We start from the raw sequence: 16,208 nt of genomic DNA on the forward strand, positions 1-16,208 counted from the left end.
AACAGTAATGTTAGTGTAAGTGGTTGAATGCTAACACAATGCTGTTTGATAGTGACAAATGATTTTTCATGAAATAGTTGTTTTAGAAAGGTCATGTGGTTTATGCCTTTCCTATCATACATTATAACACTATCTTCTAATATGTTCCTTTCTTACCTAAGGCCCTGTAATAAGTCATGTAGCCTTCTCATTTTTGGGGGGAACAGACCCAAAAAGAACCTGTAATATTAGATTTGTTTTATTACCGCCTTTTTATTTAATAAAGGTTCCACCAGAGCAGGAAAACCACATAGACAGAAGCATTTGTCTCAAAACAATCCTGATTGTGTTTAAGCAGCACTGTTTATAACATACTGTATATTTCCTCTCAGTAGGTGAGAGACACCACAGTACGAACACCAGCCAACTCTTCTATCACCAAAGGCAGCTTACACCACCTTTGGCAGGTTTTATATGCACTATAAAGCGTCTTGTCAATAGGCCAATTTTATAATATATTAAAATTGTACACTGTTACTGTCACCACATGTGCACAAAGGTCTGTCTGAATATTTTAAAATCCCTAGGAGTCTTGAATCCAAACTTTCTGTATGTTATTTTTGTAATCGTCTTATTTTGAAATGCGTAATGTATGAGTTTGAATGTTTTTGTTGTTAAAACTGTGTGTTGCTGCTATTCTTGGTCAGGTCTGACTTGGAAAAGAGATCTCAATGGGATTTACCAGAATAAATAATGGTGAAATAAGAAATGAATACAAATAAAAAGGTAAATATGAACAAGGAGTTGAGATAAAGTACTGGATATATACAGGGGAATGACAGCAAGGATTATGTAGGAATGCAAATGTTGAAGGTGAAATAGGTTTATATGTATTTTACACAGAGTTACTATAAGCTAAACAAAAAGCATGAATCTTGTTCTGATAAACCACAAAATGTATCCCGACAATCACAACTTGCCTTTAAAACAACTGTAGAGAGGGGAGGAAAGGGGAAAGAAGAAAAAGGAGGAGAAGGAAAAAAGAAAAAAGAATATAATAATAAAGAAAATAAAAGAAAAGAAAATGGAATGAAGGAAAGAAGAAGGACAAAAATAGGAATAGGGGTATAGAGGAAGGGAGAAAAAAAATACAGGCATACACTTGAATTACACACACACACACACACACACACACACACACACACACGCAGGGGCCCTTCAACACCCTCAACATACAAAATTGCAAAACGTTATTATTACTCCCTGCTTGCCTGTTTTGTCTTTGTCTAAGCTGTGCATCGTGTCGTCGTGTCTCCCCTGTCTCCTACATACTTTTGCTCTTGTCATGTCCCTCACTTGTCTTGTATTGTTCTGCATCACCTAATAAAAAAAATAAAAAAATAAAATAAAATAAAAACTGTAGAAGTGTCTTATGTAAGACTATGACTTTGTTTGACTGTGTTTACTTTTTAATTTGATCATTGTATAAAGTCACGTCATGTCCATGTTTTCCTCTAGGTGGCAGAAAACTGCAGAAAACACCTTAGAGAAATGTTACTTCCTGTAGCCTAATAATGTTCAGTTTTTCACGGTCTATTCTAAATATAGGCGCACTTGAATGGACTCAGACTCAATTATTGCTTATGTTGTGTATATATTATGGATTAAACTAATATTGACATCTCATGCGATAAATAAAGAAATGTTTGAAACCTTTCCGCTGTTGACGTTTCTTTCTTTTTTGCGGATTTGCTGAGTTTTCTAAATCATCCGGAATATCCACTGAAAAAACACGAGTTAAAAAATATGCCCGATATATAAAAAGATAAGTTTTCACAGTTTTTTAATATACGCCACAAGGGTCAAAGTTGAACAGTTCGCCACTTAAAATGGCGGATGAACCAACACGGGAGTGGAGCGATGAGCAGCTCAAAAATGATGATTTACCCAAAAAAGACATCATAAAGTTCATTCAGGACAATGCAGCACATTCGGTTCGTTTATCACCTTTGTCTCTTGGGTTTTATTCTTTGATTTGTTGATGCATAAAGTGTAAATGCTCTGTGAATCGCAGCATGCAGCATGGTTAGCTTATGGAGCCACATCAGGAAGGATGTTGTGCAGTAGCATCGTGTTAGACGCAGTGTACCACAACAGACTCAATTATATACACATGTATTACACTGTTCACATACAACACACAGCTCGTTACGTCATACGACACCAGGACAAATAGACTTATGTGCCTATCGGGTGTTTTTTTTGTAATTTTCTAATTTAAGAACCGTAACCTGCCATCCATGTTAAAGAGTATAAATACTTTGGTTAAATACATTTCTTACCTTTAAGCTTGTCCGTCTTCCGTTTCAGTTCCTCAATGAACACAAGCTGCTGGGAAACATTAAAAATGTCGCCAAAACAGCAAAGAAAGAGCAACTGATCATCGCCTACAATCAGCTGTTTGAGTGCAAAGTAAGTGTTGATAATGAGACTGTTTCAACATTACACCTGTGTGGTTTGGATGACCCAACAACTAATATGTGTGATTCATGATTTATTTGCTCTTTTGCAGAAATTCAAAGGCACCGAGGTTGAAGTTGTTACTGAGCAGCTGAAAGCTGTGAAAGTGGAAGAGAAAACCAAAGAGGCCAAGACAGAAGTTGTAGATGAGGTACCTGACCAGAATTTAAATTCAGAGTGTTTTTTTCGTTTTCAGTAATCGCTCTGCACATATTACACATAATACAACTATTAAAGGACTGATCCTCTGTTGTTTTCTGTAGGGTCCACCCAAGTACAAAAAGGCAGTGCTGAAGAAAGGTGACAAAGAAAACTTTCCAAAGAAAGGAGAGGTTGTGGGCTGCTGGTACACGGGCTCCTTGGAGGATGGAACCGTCTTCGACACAAATATTCCCACAAGTATGTCAGGAAAAAGTGCAACTCCACCAGATATGGTGGGAGCGCCATGATCGTTTATACTGATTAATATCATCACCAAGGGCTCAAACTCTCATTGTTGTCTCTCTGCAGCTGCAAGAAAGAAGAAGCAAACGAAACCACTTACCTTTAAAGTTGGCTTGGGCAGAGTCATCAGAGGAGTGAGTGATTCTGGTTCTTTCACACTGGACTCTACATTTCTGTCAGTTTGAAAATACGACACATCTCTTACCTACGCATCATCATTTGTAAATCTCTTCTTTTACAGTGGGACGAGGCCCTTCTAACAATGAGTAAGGGTGAAACCGCTCGGCTGGAGATTGAGCCAGAGTGGGCCTACGGGAGAAAGGGTCTCCCTGATTCCAAGTATCCTTCTCTTAAGTGTTTGCTTCTTTTTTTTTAACACTGTGTGTGTCCTGTAATAATTTGAATGTTAATAATTTTTTTAATAGTCTGCTTTGATTTTATAAAAAGAAGGCTTTCATTCTGCGTCAGCTGTTGTTTATTCTTAACTCCGGTTCTACCAGGATTCCTCCCAATGCGAAGCTGATCTTTGAGGTGGAGCTGGTGTCGGTGGATTAACTGAGGAGATTTTTTGGCCCGCATGCACTACATTTCCAGGACAGGGAATTAAATACCTGCTGGTGTAGTGGTTAAAGTTACAATGATTGGATTGCACCGTTCTGTTTCTGCTCTGTCTCGATTCAAGGAACGGCCAGCGTTTTAAGTTTTGGCTTGTCAATAATGTAAATATGAGACACCCTGAAACCTTAATGTCTGTATTGTTTTGTTCTTTTGCATGTATGATGTAAATGAGAAATAAACCCGTTTCAGAGACGAGGGACTGATTATTTATTTTCTGCTCTATTGATGAAACCACTTCCTCTCCATGTACTTGTTGGTTGCTGTTGATCAGTCTTATTTTCATGTTAACTGTATAACATTGTGTTTAGGTTCTGGTAGTGAACAGTGTAGTTAAACTTTATCAGAACACTTAATCAAACACAACTAATTGCTGCTATTCTAAATGTTGCTGGTAAGACCCTGAAAACTCAGATTTCTGCCCATGGATATGATCGTCAATTTAGTCACTGCTGCAGGAGTGCAACACAAATCCAGATTTATGTTTTACTATTAAAAATGGAAAAAGCAAAACGTCAACAATATACAAAACAGATTAATCAAAAGCGAGTCTAAACAAATGGGTCTTGAGTTGCTTTTTAAAAGAGTCAACAGTACCTACAAGTCTTTAACCCAAAAGCAGAGAATTCCAAAAAGTTGGGGCTACAACCTCGAAAGCACAGTCTGCCTTCGTCTTCTGTCTGGTGTGAGGGACTACCAGCAAGACCTGATCCGAAGACCTGAGAGATCTGCCGGGAGTATAATGCCGTAAAAATTCAGTGATAAAGGCCGGTGCCTGTCCATGCAGGGCTTTAAAAGTAAGACAATTAAACTAGGTACAGAAGCACTGATGGCCTAGCAGTTAGATTGGGTATGTCAGAATGTTTTTTTATTTATTGCTAAGTACATTTATTTTAACAAGGAATTTGACTTGATGTTTTGGTGCAAAAGAATTAGCAACAGAAATAAAAAATAGCAAGATATTTGGAGGCTATAGACGGCCCTGGTTCAAGTCTGTCCTACGGCTTATTTCCCACATATCATTCTTGACTCCAGCCATTAGCATATTTATAAGAAGGTGAAAGCCCTCAAAAACAAATTTGGTACAACTCATAAAATCACAATTTAATGTCTTGACTTAAAAACAAATGCAATGAAATAAGTAAAGCTATAAACCCGTATATAAGTCAGAAGATCTAGAAGGCAGAAATTTAAGAGCTCCCTTTAAGAGGTTTTGTCATAAAGCCTTGCAAGTAACTACTCTCACTCCCAAACACATTAAACTCCCCCCACACTCACTTCCTTCAACTAATCCCTAAAAACTAACATTGCCTACAACCACTAACTCAAAGGACTGTATGTTGACCCCCCATCTCCTCCCGCTGTTGTATCTAAGTATTGTCCAGCCCATCCTGCTCTACTATTCCACTTGCTTCTTTAACATGCTCACTGTCAAAAACCGGGTCAACCCCACACGTGACACAAACATAGCTGCCAAATTAATTGGTCTCCCCACACCCAAACTGTCAAAGATCAATTTCAAGGCCATCTCACGCATCGCACTTACAACACACACCCACTCAACTGCCGCTACACCATTATGCCCTCTGGACGCAGGTACAGGTCCCTGTTGTGCAGGAGGGCTCGTTATGGCAAAAGCCTGGTGCCTGCAGCCATAACAGCCCTCAACAAAAGGCCAAAATTAAAACACCCCAGTCCCACTCTGTCTATATATTTGTCTGCATGTTATCTTGTTGTGTTTGTCCATCTGTTATTATCTATTGGCATGCTGTCCATAACTGTACTGTGAAGTGGAAAAGAATTTCCCCTTGGGGACAATAAAGTCTAACTCTCATCCTCTTTCCTTTACTTTTTATTTGTACTGTTCCCGTCATTTTTGTTGTTATTCCTTGTTAAAGTGTCTCAGTATTTAGAAAAGCACTATACAAGTCTTAATTTATTATTATTATTACTCTGCCCAACAAGACCTCTCAAAAGAAAGACACACATCACAACACAGATTTTTTTTGTCCAAGCCAAACAGTTTATTCTGTACAGAAAGATAACATTGAACTTGGTAGAAACTGATGAGGGGTGACCATGTTTCTCCTTTCAGGCATTAAAGCACTTAGGAGTTGGCATTGGGTCCCTTCTTCTTTCCGAAGGTGGGCACAACGTTCACAAAGCGCCTGTTGTACTGGATGCGACGCTTAGCGCGGCCAGTCTTCTTCTTTTTCTTCTCCTGCTTGTCAACCTTTAAAAAAAAAATGGGCATCGGTTATTTTTCAGAGTCTAGATAGATGGGTGAATAGTTTGTGTTGACTGGGACCGAGGGTAACATAAAAAGCATAATATATTCTTACCTTGGGGGTCTGTCCCCTGACTTTACCGGCACGAGCCAGGGAGCCGTGAACCTTTCCTGAGGGGGGTGAAGGGAAGCGGTTAATTCGGAAATGATCTTAACAAACCAAGGTTCCTACAAATGGCGATGAAATTCCCAAGGGGGAATGACCGGATGAAAACAAAGTCAGTGGTGTGTTACAGTGATACATGTCCACATAATGGCTTGTGCCAAAGATGAGGTGGTCTGCATCATCAGGGCTGGACATGAACAGCCAGCAGTAACATCAGACAAGACAGATGTTTCATGTTATTCTTTGTACAGATGTGTATGGGATCAAAATGGAGCACCGGCTTAACTTCTGATAAAGAGTGTACACATGGCTGTAGTGAAGGAGCAACAAAATAACTTTAATTTGAAACAAGACTAGACAAATATAATTCGCAGTCTAGCATTTAGATATTTAACTTTTCTCAATTTTCATTTAAAAAAAGTGTTGTCTCTGATAACTGACCTCCCAGCAGCCTGCCAGCTACCTCCAGGGTGCAGAGCTCTGAGACGCCACAGGATGCCAGGGAGGCATCATCCTCCAGAGGGCACCCAGCAAGCAACAGCACCTGATCCTCAACCAGGAGACCCTCCAGATCCTGGACATGGGCCTGAGAGACACAGAGGGATACGAATTGTTTATCCAAACTCACTTCCACGTTAAATCAAATGTTGTTATCAAAATGACAATCTTTTTTTTCTCCATTATGAACTCTCCTTTGAGATGAAGGTTTTGGTGTTTTGTCATCGACTTGTAAAAGTTTTTACCTTAATCTGTCCGACAGTCTCCTGTCCGGTCACCTCAAGGGTGTGAGTACTCTGGGCACGCAAGAAGAGCTGCATTTTGTTGCTGGAAGATAAAACAGAGAGGGGACAATCGATTCAGTCCTTGTCATTTAACCTACTGCGGAAATCAACTTTTGACGTAGTTTTATTTCCAGGCGGCAAACATTGATAACTCTCTCATGTCTAAAATTATTACATGACTTAATGTGGAAGAAAATAAAAATTCACTTTGTCAAAGCACATGCGGTTTAAGAAATTACGAGAAGGGGACCAACGAAACGTGCCGGGAACAGAAACAGACATGTCTCTCTTGGTAGCTTGCTAATGCTATGCTAACATAACTAGCCGCATGGGGCACACGATACATAAAGTCGCTCTTAAACTCATTTAACTGGACGATCTGGTGAAAAATATGTATAATATGAGATAAACTACTATATAAGGGATATACTCGCTAACAGAAATCTGTCTCGGTTTTACATAAAACATGTTTTTTTACCTAAATTGCTCAGGCCTTACCTCGTTGATGCTAGTCGTTCAACGCTAGGCATAAAAAGGACTGATTGAGGGAAGTCACTGCGCATGTGCGGATTTACGTAATGCGTTTACGCTCGTGGCCACGCCCATTATACCTTGGAGTGTCGTGCTGAGGGATCAAGTGATGTTTTTATGATTGTACAATCGCGAACACATCAGTATAATTGCTCTGATAGATCAATAATGTCATTATAAACAAACTGTCGTTCCAGCAGACGTAGGTTTAAGGTGTAGCTGCTATTTTCATGTATGGATTGATTTTCAAATGATTTAGCTCCCAGGTTTTCAGGTTAAAAGTAGTCTTAACTAAAAATACTTCGCTAGTAACTATTAGTTGTCATAATTTAAAATTCACTGGACAACATGTGGAAAATATGTGTTACATACAAAACAATCTTAATAATTGGAATATGTCATTATGTATTGACGGCTCACAATCATTTCAACAATCCTTAAATAAATGTAGGTTTCAAAAGTATGAGGCAAACACACAAATTTAGGATATCAATCTCTTTATTATGAAATCAAGTCAAAATAAAAAAAGGAGGAACTCTTCATTTTCTTTATGGAAACATAACCAGGAAATATTAAAAATCTTTCAGTTTTGGGCAGGAGAAACACACAACTTAAGAGGTACATCTATGAATGCCTCCTTTACAAGTTTAAATTCTTTAACGCAAAGAGAGAGCTCAAACTGAGTCATCCAATCTAAAAGATAAAAAGCCTTTATCACACGGGGGAAATAAATCTGCCTTCACAGTTAACATGCATAAACAATCCAAAACAGCAGCCAGTGTTGGAGATGATGGATGAGCAATTCAATTGTTTTTTTAAACATGACTAATCAACATGACTGCCATGAGGCCCAAGTGTGCTATTTTCCAAATGATGGCTACAAGGTGTTCTATATCCGATAAGCACACATTAAACCACAAAGAAGGGACAAATCCATTTCTTTTCTCTCGTTGACAGCCTGTTGAGTAGCCATGTTCATAGAGTAGGCAGGTCAGAAAGGATGCTTGTCTCCGAGTCTCCATCTTCATGTCAGGATTTTGTCCATTATGTTGGAGGAGGGGGGTAGTACTGGTTATACTGGGGGTATTGGTTGTACTGTCCCCAGTTGTTTTGTCCCCAACCGCTGTACTGTTGCTAAAAGAAAAGAGAGAAAACCAAACCGCTGAAATTTTTCACAGGCTCAAACAAAAACATTTCTTAAATTGGTAGTTTTGTTTTATTACATATTTTAAATCATTTTATTCTAAACAAATAGAATTGCTGTGAAAAGCCTCACATGCTTGTTGTGACATCAAGTGCAAGAAATTAAATATTTTTTTGAGCCATTAACTCGTCAGATAAGAAACCCACCTGGTACCAGTTGTAGTTGTATGCAGAGTTGTTGGCCTGTGTGTCTGTCGCTGCGTTTGCTGCACCCGTGGCGCTGTCTTCCACACGCTGTCTCTTGGCGTCAGGTTCCGTGGAGCTGTAGACCAACAGTTTTAAGTTAATACAATTCTTTGTTACATCCTAGAGTTTGGGTGGTGCACCCCGGGAGCAAACACTATATTTAGTGACGTTTTAGATGTTGAGCTAGAGTTAAACATCCATTACATATTTGCCATTCGCAGGAAATGTAAATGACCAACTCCAAGACAGTTTAGAAGGAGTGTTGATAGTTAAAGTGGGTGTTACTTCAAAATGTGTGGAAATAAATATGTGTCGATGTGACCCAAGCCCTGTTCTGTTATCCACCTGTCATATCCGTTCTCGGCCTTCCTCTTCGTGGGTTCACTTTCTTTCTGTAGTTTCTGATGTTCCTCGTATGCAGCCACAAGTCTAAGAGATAAAAGTATAAAACATTTACTGAATATGAAACCTGACAAAGGGAATAAATGCATAACAAGCATTCCTGCCTCTTAAAGTAACACAACACTCACACATTAATGTCACTGCCAAAGTCCTCAAGGAACTCCACTTTGCGCTGGCTGAAGAGGAGGCGGGATTCAAGGGGCATCGGGCTCTGCAGGGCACGGTCAAAACAAGCCAAGATCTCTGCCTCATTTTGTGTCACGTCTCCGCTGTACTCCAGCTCTAGCAGGTTCAGATACAGCTTTGGACTCGTCTGTATAGCAAAAAATAAAAATGCCATTCATTAAGCTGGTTCATACTTTGAAAACCATGTAGACTTTAACTTCTCTGTGAGGAACTTAAAAGAAACCTAACATAATAACTGTCCTAGTTTTCCAAACAGGGACTCGTTTACAAAAAAAAAGTAGAAACTGTAAATGTTGCAACACCTAAACACCTGTTAGGTTTTTTTTCCGGGCAGAACTACATTTGAACAATTTTTCAAAATACATAGAAAGAGAACCAGAAACACAGAAGAAAAGACACTGTCCTGGATGACACAGAATATATAGTGCAGCCGGTAATTCAGGACAGAGGTGACTAAATAATATTGTAGGGCGTGTCTGTAGAACCTGTTTAACCTTCACCTGAAAAATACAGAGGGCTTTGTCACCTATAAACAATAATGGCAGGTTTATGATTTAGTTGTTTCACTACATGGGGTTATTTTAATTCAAGTGAACATATACTCAATGCTAACTTTTAGGACTTTATATGGTGGCTGACTTTAATGGATGTCTATGTCAGGTAAGGTTTTTCAGCCTGCTCTCACCTGGTCTTTTTCAATAGCATCCAGCAGCACCTTCCTGGCCTTGCTTAGACTTCTCTGCACTTTCATCTGCAGCCTGGCCAGCTTCACAGCATAAAATGAGGTCTCAGTAGAATTCTTCGCAGACTCCATCGCCTCCAGTAACAGGGCCTCTGCTCCATCCAAGTTTCCAAGGCGTCGCTCAAGGCTGACCCGCCGAAGACGCACCATAGCCAGACCAGGTACTGCCGCTTCCAGGGACTTCAGGATATCACGAGCTTCGTCTACGTTGCCTGGGGGGGGGGGGGGGGGATAATACTCAATCAGCATGTCTTTTCTAAAATATTATGCATCACAATTACACCACCCCAAGATGATTGACTGTCACCCACCTTGCTGCTCCTCGAATGCTGCCCACAACAGGTGGATGGATGGTTTCTTGGGCAGATGGACGGTGCACGCCTTCTTGTAGACATGTCTCACGCCGTCAGTGCTGTAGCCCTCTAGATATTTTGCATACTTCAGAGTGAAAAAGAGAAAGCGAGTTGGAAGAGATGCAGGAGAGGATAGAAGAGAAAAAGAACAGAGGAGAAAGAGAAAGGCAAAAGAGACAAGGCATTTTAAACCTAAAATTTCAGTAGACAGAAGCAGTGAATTTCTTCATTGACAAGATCGTTTTTAGAAATTTTCTGTGTAAACCCATCAGCACCTTCATGGAACCAATTAGATAAGTTTCTGTAAGGTAGTGGGAGACGAAGAAGATGCAACGTAGTAGTTGGCAAATGCTGCAGTCAAATCTTGTGTGGCAAGCTGGCCATCCCCTAATACAACAGATACAGTCAAATATCAACGTTACACGCAAAGAGAGTGCAGGACGATTTACTGTGTCGTTGTGATATCATCGTTGTTGGGGAAGTGCAGGGAGATAGCAGGAGTGAAAGAGAGGTTAAAGCTCACGGTACCTTGGTCCAGAACTCCTCGTAGAGTGCACAGGCAATGAGGCAGCGTTCAAAAAGCACAACCACGCGCTCTGGGGTCCCGTTTTCGATTTCAAAGTCCAGGTACTCCTTCCAGTTGTTCAGCTGGGTCTTCTCTAAGGCTTTGACGTGGAAGTATGGTCTTTTGATCTATAAAAAAAAATTAAAAAGGCATACATAATTATTTGTTTTACAGTGGAAAGAATACAAAAATAAATGTTCTATTTCCAAAAACACAGACACGCACCCCTTCTTCAAATGTCCAGCGCTTGCTGACTTCATGTTCGTTGTGATTGAAAACCTCTTGCCGCACTTCAATCACCTTGTGGCGCATATTCTCGATCTCTGTCACTCTCTACACAAAGACACACAAAGAAAACACTTGGTTAACAGTCACGTACGCATCACTTTCTCCACTTAATGTCAAAACTTCTGGTCCTGCAGCTGAGGATTTACATCACCATGAGCTCGCCAGATACAAGAAGCCTGTGGGGAGAGGGGGTATGTTTGCACCCTGCATTTCAGCCTCTGGGTGCAGGTGCTGGGGTCAACAGCCAGCGTTGTTATAGGGCGAATCCCTGACTGGATGCCAACTTGAATCCCCCCTGGCATTCACTGGCTTGGCTGCTGACATGAAGAAACCTATTCAAACCTGAGCAAAGCTATCTTTTCACCTCATCATGGAGAATAGGAAGCTCCTGTGACCCCCTGAAAACTGTACTTTTTGTAAATGTGTCTCCCCTACAGGATAAGTAGTTTTTTACCTTTGCAGGGTCAGGAAGATCCTCAGTTCCAGGCGGCAGATCCTCCTGAGGAACAGGGGTCTCACTTTCTTCACTGATCATCGGCGTCAGACTGGCTTTAGAGAGCTCAAGTCTCAGTTGAACAAATTCATCTTCTGACAGGAAATGTTTGGGGTTGTTGTTCTGCACATGATCTTTGAACCTGTGACAAATGTAACATTCCATTATTAGAAAGTTTAAAAAGATATTACATGCAGGTCTCATTTCAATAACATCTTAAGACAGGTAAAAAATAGTCTCTTTTGTGTTGATAGAAAGAGAGCTCTTACAAATCAATGCTACAATCATTTTATATTCAAACAATCTCAACTATACAGAATATGTCTTGGGAGTATAACAGAGGACACAACTTGAGATTTTATTCTGTTTTCCAAGTTACCTCTGGAAGTGCTGGGAATACAGCTGAGTTGGGATGCCCAAGATGCGGTCATAGATGGCGGTGACATTAGCCAGCTTCTCCTGCTCTGTCTCCCAGGTGATGAAGGACTCCCACAAACGGTCTGAGCGGAAGTCTGTGCCTGCTGCGAGCACTGCATGCTCATAGGCACTATGGTAGCAAAAAATAAATAATTGATTGTGAATTTATAAGCAACTGTTTTTCTTTTTGACACTATGTAATATTGTGTTAAATATTTCTGGGGAGTTAAAAGATATGAAGGAAGGAAGGAAGGGGGGGGGGGGGGGAATCTAAAAACAAATATGACATTTACTCACGCTCGAATGCGTCCCTCAGTGTCAGGGTCAGCAGGGTCGGAGTTCTCTTTGATGAAGGTCAGGTAATGCAGCCACAGGTCCACACTGAGAGGGATGACCTGCAAACCTCGTCTGTACACCTAGGAGTTGTACAAATAAATTAAATTAAACATAAATTAGAAGCCTGTCCATGGGTCAAACTTTTTCACTACATTCATCGAAGTTGCTCTCTCTGTCCCTTTGCCTTATTTTCTTTGACTGTTACAGTAGGCACTCACTAAGAATGGAGGCTTAGGGACAATCGCATGGTTTGACTCTGTGCATGATACATTAATCAGATATAGAAAAGGAACAATGACAGCACATTGATGCTGGTCAGCAGCCAGATGTTTGTTAAGATTGAGCAGTCTTACATGAAAGCAAAAATTTGTGTCCATTAATAATATGCTTACCTCCTCTGCAACTTGTATATTGCCATGCTTTTTCTCAATATCTGCATACTTCTTCCAGTAGCCATAGCAGTAGGGATAGCGCAGGAAGAATACATCAAATGCCTTCTTCACAGCTGCAAGGATATTCTGCAAAAGAACAGTACCAGGAAAGATTGGTCACTTTTAGTACAACTAACTGTTATTGTGTATTTCATGGTTTCTAATAATGTAAAAAAAAAGCTTGACCTCTTTCGGTTCCCGTTTTATAATATACAGTTTACAATTGATTTGCTTTTCTTTATCTTACCTCTTGCTCCACTTGCTGCAGCAGGTAGACCCATCCATTGAAGTCTTCTGGGTTCTCCTCGCATCCCTTAAAAAGCTTTTCAAACTCACTCGGCAGGTCTGGTTCTGCAGGAACAGTTGTTTCCTCTGCTGTGTCCTTTGGTTGTTCCTCCAGCTCCATGCCATCCTCTGTCACATGTGGTGTCTCTGTGGCATCTGGAGAAATTATTAATTATTTACAAAAAGCAGCAAGTGGAAGAGCAAAAAAGGTTTTGCTCCTAAATGTGGTAACAGGGCTAATTAATAGGACAAGAGGGGATTTTAGTGTCTCCATTTTAACCAGATTTTTTTTTGAAGTTTTTATTTTATTATATAACATATATATATTACATATTGGAATTGTGGTACCAACCGGCAAGCTATACTGACTATTTACCTTGACTGGCATCTTGAACAGCAGCTTCTGGTTCTAAACTCATTTCAACGCTGCCTGGCTGATCCTCCACAGACTCTGCTTTGTGTTCTGGTGGCTGTGCTGGCTCCTCTGTAGGTTGCGGTGGAGGAGGAGGAGGAGGTGGTGGTGGCTGCTCCTCTTGGAAGAGCTGAGCATTGGCCAGCTGAAATTGCTCCACAGCTTTCTCAACAGCACCCAGTCCTGTCGTCATCATCTGCTGGTCTGGTAACTGCTCAGGAGCATCCTGGGACGCATCGGAATCCTCGGGCAAAATGCTGGTAAGAGGTCCAGGAGCAACCTGGTCCAAGGACCAGTCAGCAGCTTGACCTAGAACAGGAAGGTCAGGAAGAAAGGCATCCCCGTTGCTCTCCATGGCAGGGGACTCAGCGTCCAGCATTCCAGTTATTGTGTCCTCTGAGAGTTGTGGGCCTGATGAAAAACAAGTCAAGTTATCATTGGAGATAGAAAAAAATTGTTCATATACATGGCACGTTTGTTTAGAGAATCAGAAACACTTTATAAATCTGTGGGGGGAGGTTTTTTTTTTTGGGGGGGGGGGGGGGGGGGGCGGTTAATATTGAATTGATCCAATCTATAATTGGAAAATTATAAATTAAGCAAGATAGTAACCATGTGATTAATCAAAAGTCGAAAATTCAAGCGGTCTTATAACAGGCTACTACAGGGAGACAAGAAAAGCCTCTCTTTTCTTTTACAATACTGGTTGTGTGACTATTTAAATGAGTGAATATAAATATCAATGAATATAAATGATGAGCCATACTGTCCTACTCCATGTTAATTAACCTAAAGATCTTTTCCCATGAGCAGGGAATTTTCCAAAACTCGTTTTGTAATGTGTTACATTGGTAACAGCCTTAAAATCAAGGTAATAACTTGGTAATCCTGATAAAAAGTTTGACATTGTTTACTAGATGTGGGTACTATTGGTCGTTCAAACATTAACTTCTAATGAAAGAATCTCTCTACTAAAAAAGGTCACCCCAGTAGCAGCTGGTGCTACAGTTCACTTCCTTGTACAAACATTAAAACGACGCCAGCTTTAGCTTAAACCCGTGTGTTGCCTGCTAAAAATAATGCATCCACGTGATACGTTTCTTAATTTAATAACACTAAGTCGTTACTTTAAATGATCCCAGGTTATTAATACATTCCACTAAAATCGATTGTTGTGTTGCCTATTTTACACCATGTTGGAGCAGCAAGGTTGTTTGCACAGTCAAAGTTCATTCTGAAGTTGGGCCTTGACTCCATCTATGTCCTGATAAGTAACACGGCCCTAAAGTAAGCTGAGGCTGTTAGCTCAACATTAGCGCTCATTTCAGTGAACGGAGAACTTAAAATGTGTATTTACTTAATCAACAGCACTTTCCGTTTAAGTTCAGATATAATTATATGTCAATAAAGTACACTTAACTGTAAAGTACAGCCTTGAAACCTGAGTCGACAAGCACAACCACAACGTGCTAAGCATTTGCATCCACGCCCAGGTAATAGTCGGTACCATCGGCTGTTCAGCGTTAGCTAGTCGGCTAACATTGGCAATTACACAAGGTACAATTGCTACAAGAAATGGCGATTGAACACAATATTCAAGAATAAAGACAAGTTTCGTGACCTTACCAGTATTTTCCATGAAATTTGAGTCCACCTTGGGAACTCGTTTGAAGCTTTCGAAGTCACTAACCTACTACAATCAGCCGCGTTTCGCCCACTATTCTTCACTTGGAGCCGAGGGCAGAGTGTGCGCACTGCGCATGCTCAGAGTTGGGCCCGCCTGCCTGTGCGCGCGCTCGTACAGACAGACAGACCTATTACTTTTTTGGTTTGTTTTTTTTACGGTATTGGTGACACATTCTTGAAGCTTTTTTACAACGTGATCACGAGATTATAGATGCAAAACTAAACCAAAAAAAGGGAAAATATTTGGTTTAGTCAAGAGTAGAACAGCCTATATTTAATAATTTACACTTCAATGTAGGATTCAGAGATTATTAATGTAGTGAGGGATTTGTTAGCTGTTGTGCGTTCACTTCCTAAGTTTTATATTTTCTATATTTCAACTTAAAGAAAGTTAATAGAAAGTTGCACTGGATATCAGCATTTAACCCAAGTTATGTGTGCCTTCTCTGACCTGAAATATCCTGTAAGGGGGGTGGGGGTTACATGAGTGATAAGCAGTTTGTTTTTCTCCCCAAAGTGGGCTATATTTGCAGAGCAGCGATGTGGACTTGCATGTTGTTAAACAGTTGTCGATTACAGCAGGAACTGATGAATCAACCGGGCTCATGGGGAGATATAACTTTATGTGAATAGGCAACAGGTGGAAGGCCTATATATTATTAATATTATTTTAATAATATATTTTGCTATAAATGTTGTGAAAACGTGTTACCATTTTTTTTATCAACCCCAAATGCACCTGATTAGCCTTGACAAGACATAATAATAATTTAAGACAGTGTTTAGCTATTCAACAAAAAAAAAATCAGTCAACATGGCTATTTGTTGTCAATGTTGTAACCCTGCCTTATATCAGTATTTGTGTCTGCCGGAAATAAATGGAACAATAGGCCTAATAGCCGGTGCAAAAATATGGCATTGTCTTCACACAGTGAATCATTTGAATAACTGTAAGAGCA

The 16,208-nt window shown here is 40.2% G+C and overlaps 3 protein-coding genes across 3 annotated transcripts; 1 reads left to right on the forward strand and 2 right to left on the reverse strand.

The window, feature by feature from the left end:
- Positions 1 to 1,821: 1,821 nt before the first annotated feature.
- fkbp3 (FKBP prolyl isomerase 3) lies at positions 1,822 to 3,753 on the forward strand. Its single transcript, XM_061052392.1, has 7 exons — positions 1,822 to 1,973; positions 2,350 to 2,451; positions 2,552 to 2,650; positions 2,763 to 2,898; positions 3,010 to 3,077; positions 3,185 to 3,282; positions 3,444 to 3,753. The coding sequence occupies exons 1-7, from the start codon at positions 1,869 to 1,871 to the stop codon at positions 3,496 to 3,498; spliced, it is 663 nt and encodes a 220-aa protein (XP_060908375.1). The 5' UTR covers positions 1,822 to 1,868; the 3' UTR covers positions 3,499 to 3,753.
- A 1,803-nt stretch (positions 3,754 to 5,556) lies between these two features.
- Positions 5,557 to 7,327, reverse strand: faua (FAU ubiquitin like and ribosomal protein S30 fusion a). The gene is made up of 5 exons (XM_061052394.1): positions 7,232 to 7,327; positions 6,695 to 6,776; positions 6,393 to 6,537; positions 5,901 to 5,956; positions 5,557 to 5,791 (listed from the first exon to the last, which is right to left on the reverse strand). The coding sequence occupies exons 1-5, from the start codon at positions 7,294 to 7,296 to the stop codon at positions 5,666 to 5,668; spliced, it is 474 nt and encodes a 157-aa protein (XP_060908377.1). The 5' UTR covers positions 7,297 to 7,327; the 3' UTR covers positions 5,557 to 5,665.
- Positions 7,328 to 7,744: 417 nt separating this feature from the next.
- prpf39 (PRP39 pre-mRNA processing factor 39 homolog (yeast)) lies at positions 7,745 to 15,340 on the reverse strand. Its single transcript, XM_061052395.1, has 15 exons — positions 15,190 to 15,340; positions 13,528 to 13,974; positions 13,114 to 13,307; positions 12,828 to 12,953; positions 12,397 to 12,515; positions 12,062 to 12,229; positions 11,644 to 11,824; positions 11,127 to 11,234; positions 10,865 to 11,029; positions 10,295 to 10,421; positions 9,927 to 10,195; positions 9,184 to 9,368; positions 8,999 to 9,082; positions 8,615 to 8,729; positions 7,745 to 8,398 (listed from the first exon to the last, which is right to left on the reverse strand). Exons 1-15 carry the CDS (start codon positions 15,200 to 15,202, stop codon positions 8,309 to 8,311), a joined length of 2,391 nt encoding a protein of 796 aa, XP_060908378.1. The 5' UTR covers positions 15,203 to 15,340; the 3' UTR covers positions 7,745 to 8,308.
- Between the last annotated feature and the right edge of the window lie 868 nt (positions 15,341 to 16,208).

This window comes from Labrus mixtus, chromosome 12 (assembly GCF_963584025.1).
Source record: "Labrus mixtus chromosome 12, fLabMix1.1, whole genome shotgun sequence".
Classification (NCBI taxonomy): Eukaryota; Metazoa; Chordata; class Actinopteri; order Labriformes; family Labridae; genus Labrus; species Labrus mixtus.

What these genes read in the sequence shown, in the direction of transcription:
- fkbp3 (XM_061052392.1), top strand. Translation starts at nt 1,869, where the DNA reads ATGGCGGATGAACCAACACGGGAGTGGAGCGATGAGCAGCTCAAAAAT. An exon ending in AGACAGAAGTTGTAGATGAG is followed by an intron (nt 2,651 to 2,762) that starts GTACCTGACCAG and finishes TGTTTTCTGTAG; the next exon opens with GGTCCACCCAAGTACAAAAA. An exon ending in CGACACAAATATTCCCACAA is followed by an intron (nt 2,899 to 3,009) that starts GTATGTCAGGAA and finishes GTCTCTCTGCAG; the next exon opens with CTGCAAGAAAGAAGAAGCAA.
- faua (XM_061052394.1), bottom strand. Translation starts at nt 7,296, where the DNA reads ATGCGCAGTGACTTCCCTCAATCAGTCCTTTTTATGCCTAGCGTTGAA. An exon ending in AGCTGGCAGGCTGCTGGGAG is followed by an intron (nt 5,957 to 6,392) that starts GTCAGTTATCAG and finishes CACCCCCCTCAG; the next exon opens with GAAAGGTTCACGGCTCCCTG. An exon ending in TCAGGGGACAGACCCCCAAG is followed by an intron (nt 5,792 to 5,900) that starts GTAAGAATATAT and finishes TTTTTTTTAAAG; the next exon opens with GTTGACAAGCAGGAGAAGAA.
- prpf39 (XM_061052395.1), bottom strand. An exon ending in ATATACAAGTTGCAGAGGAG is followed by an intron (nt 12,516 to 12,827) that starts GTAAGCATATTA and finishes TACAACTCCTAG; the next exon opens with GTGTACAGACGAGGTTTGCA. An exon ending in AGCATTCGAGGAGCAGCAAG is followed by an intron (nt 10,196 to 10,294) that starts GTGGGTGACAGT and finishes CCCCCCCCCCAG; the next exon opens with GCAACGTAGACGAAGCTCGT.